The following is a 1,581-nucleotide window of genomic DNA, read 5'->3' on the forward strand; positions in this document are numbered from 1 at the left end:
TCTCTGGTGGCTCGTAAGGGGTTGAGCTGGACGTGGAGTGCTGGAGGAGGGCAGGGAGGTGGGGGAGGTTGCAGCCCCACGCCTGATCTTCTTCCTCCCCCCCACCTCACCTTGGTCCCCTCCCCCCATTTCTGCAGGTTTGAAGATGTGCGTGAGCAGCGGGAACGGCAGCGGCGGGACCCCGGTGGCATCCCCGGGCGAGAAGAACCTGCACGTGCCCTCCATCATCGTCACGCCACCCACACCCACGGGGACCACGCTGTCCCGCGAGGCTCGGCGGGGCGGGGGGGCACCCCCCTGCAGCCAGTGCTGAGCGTGGGGACAGGGGGGACACCGGCACAGAAGGATCCATCCCCGCTCCGCTGGGACAAAGATGCAGCTGCCGGGATGCAAACTGGCCGGACCCAGCATCCGGGGAGCTCCCCCGGGATGTGTCGAAGGAGTGGTGGGTGGGCTGTCCCCCCCAAAAACACCCCGAAGCTGACCTTGTGCTGGATGGGGGGGAGAAAGCGGGGCACACCCCGCCAGCCCCCAACTCTCCGCCCGGATTGAAGAAACCGGATGCCAATGGCACCGGAAAAATGAACTCGGCGGCGTCTGCAAGCCGCCCTCGCGGCCCCGCTGGATCAGCCGCATCCCAGGGAGGGAGCCGGGGGCGATGCTTCCCGGGGAGCGGCGGCACCGGGAGCTGACGGGAGAGGCGGGAGTGTGAAAGCAGATGGAAATTTAATTTTTTAATGACAGCAGCAGATGGCAAAAGACACGCAAGTGGAGTCGCAGCATGGCGGAGCCGTTTATAGAGCGCCCGGCGGAGCCGCGGCATGTGCTGGCAGCACCACGGGGGCTGCTCGGTTAACAGATAGGGGGGTAGTGGGACCCTCCTCCTGCAGCCCCCGGTGTGGGGTGGGCAGGGGGTTCCCAGGGGTTGGGATGGAGCGATGGAGGGATGGAAGGATGGATGATGCGGTGCATGGAGAGAAAGGGCTGATTGCTGCTGAGGCACAGATGAGTGGACAGAGGATGGATGGATGGATGGATGGATGGATGGATGGAGCAATGGGTGGATGAATGGATGGATGGGGTAATGGATGGCACCATAGATGGATGGGTGGGTGGATGAAGGCATGGATGGGTGGATGTATGGGTGAACGGAAGCGTGGATGGATGGAGGCATGGATGGATGGATGGGTGGATGGATGGATGGATGGGTGGGTGGGTGGATGGATGGGAGGCATGGATGGATGGGTGGGTGGAAGCATGGATGGGTGGGTGGATGGATGGGTAGATGGGTGGATGAAGGGGGGGATGGAGGAGCGGAGGGATGGATGGACAGGCTGATGAATGGAGGGAAGGGGCGGATGGGCAATGGTGGGAGTCTGAGCATGGGTGGCTGCACAAGGACAACTGCACTGGCGGACAGACGGATGGCTGCCACTGGTCCATGTGCAGGAGGGAGGGTGCACAGGGGGGGCTGGGGGGGCGGACAGCACCAGGGCACCCCGGGCTGAGGGCAGCCCCCGGGGACACCCACCCACGGCCACGGGTCCCCATGCGCGTCCCCGCGGGGGGCTGCCCCCCCCC

The 1,581-nt window shown here is 65.0% G+C and overlaps 1 protein-coding gene across 1 annotated transcript in view; it reads left to right on the plus strand.

The window, feature by feature from the left end:
- Nucleotides 1-1,581, plus strand: part of LOC104284469 (DNA replication complex GINS protein PSF2-like) — a 7,481-nt gene that overhangs the window by 1,527 nt on the left and 4,373 nt on the right. Inside the window, exon 2 of the mRNA XM_009882806.1 lies at nt 138-271. Coding sequence (XP_009881108.1) covers nt 138-271 — 134 coding nt within the window. The remainder of the gene's footprint in view (nt 1-137; nt 272-1,581) is intronic.

Source organism: Charadrius vociferus, unplaced genomic scaffold (assembly GCF_000708025.1).
Source record: "Charadrius vociferus isolate BGI_N301 unplaced genomic scaffold, ASM70802v2 scaffold714, whole genome shotgun sequence".
In the NCBI taxonomy this organism is placed as follows: Eukaryota; Metazoa; Chordata; class Aves; order Charadriiformes; family Charadriidae; genus Charadrius; species Charadrius vociferus.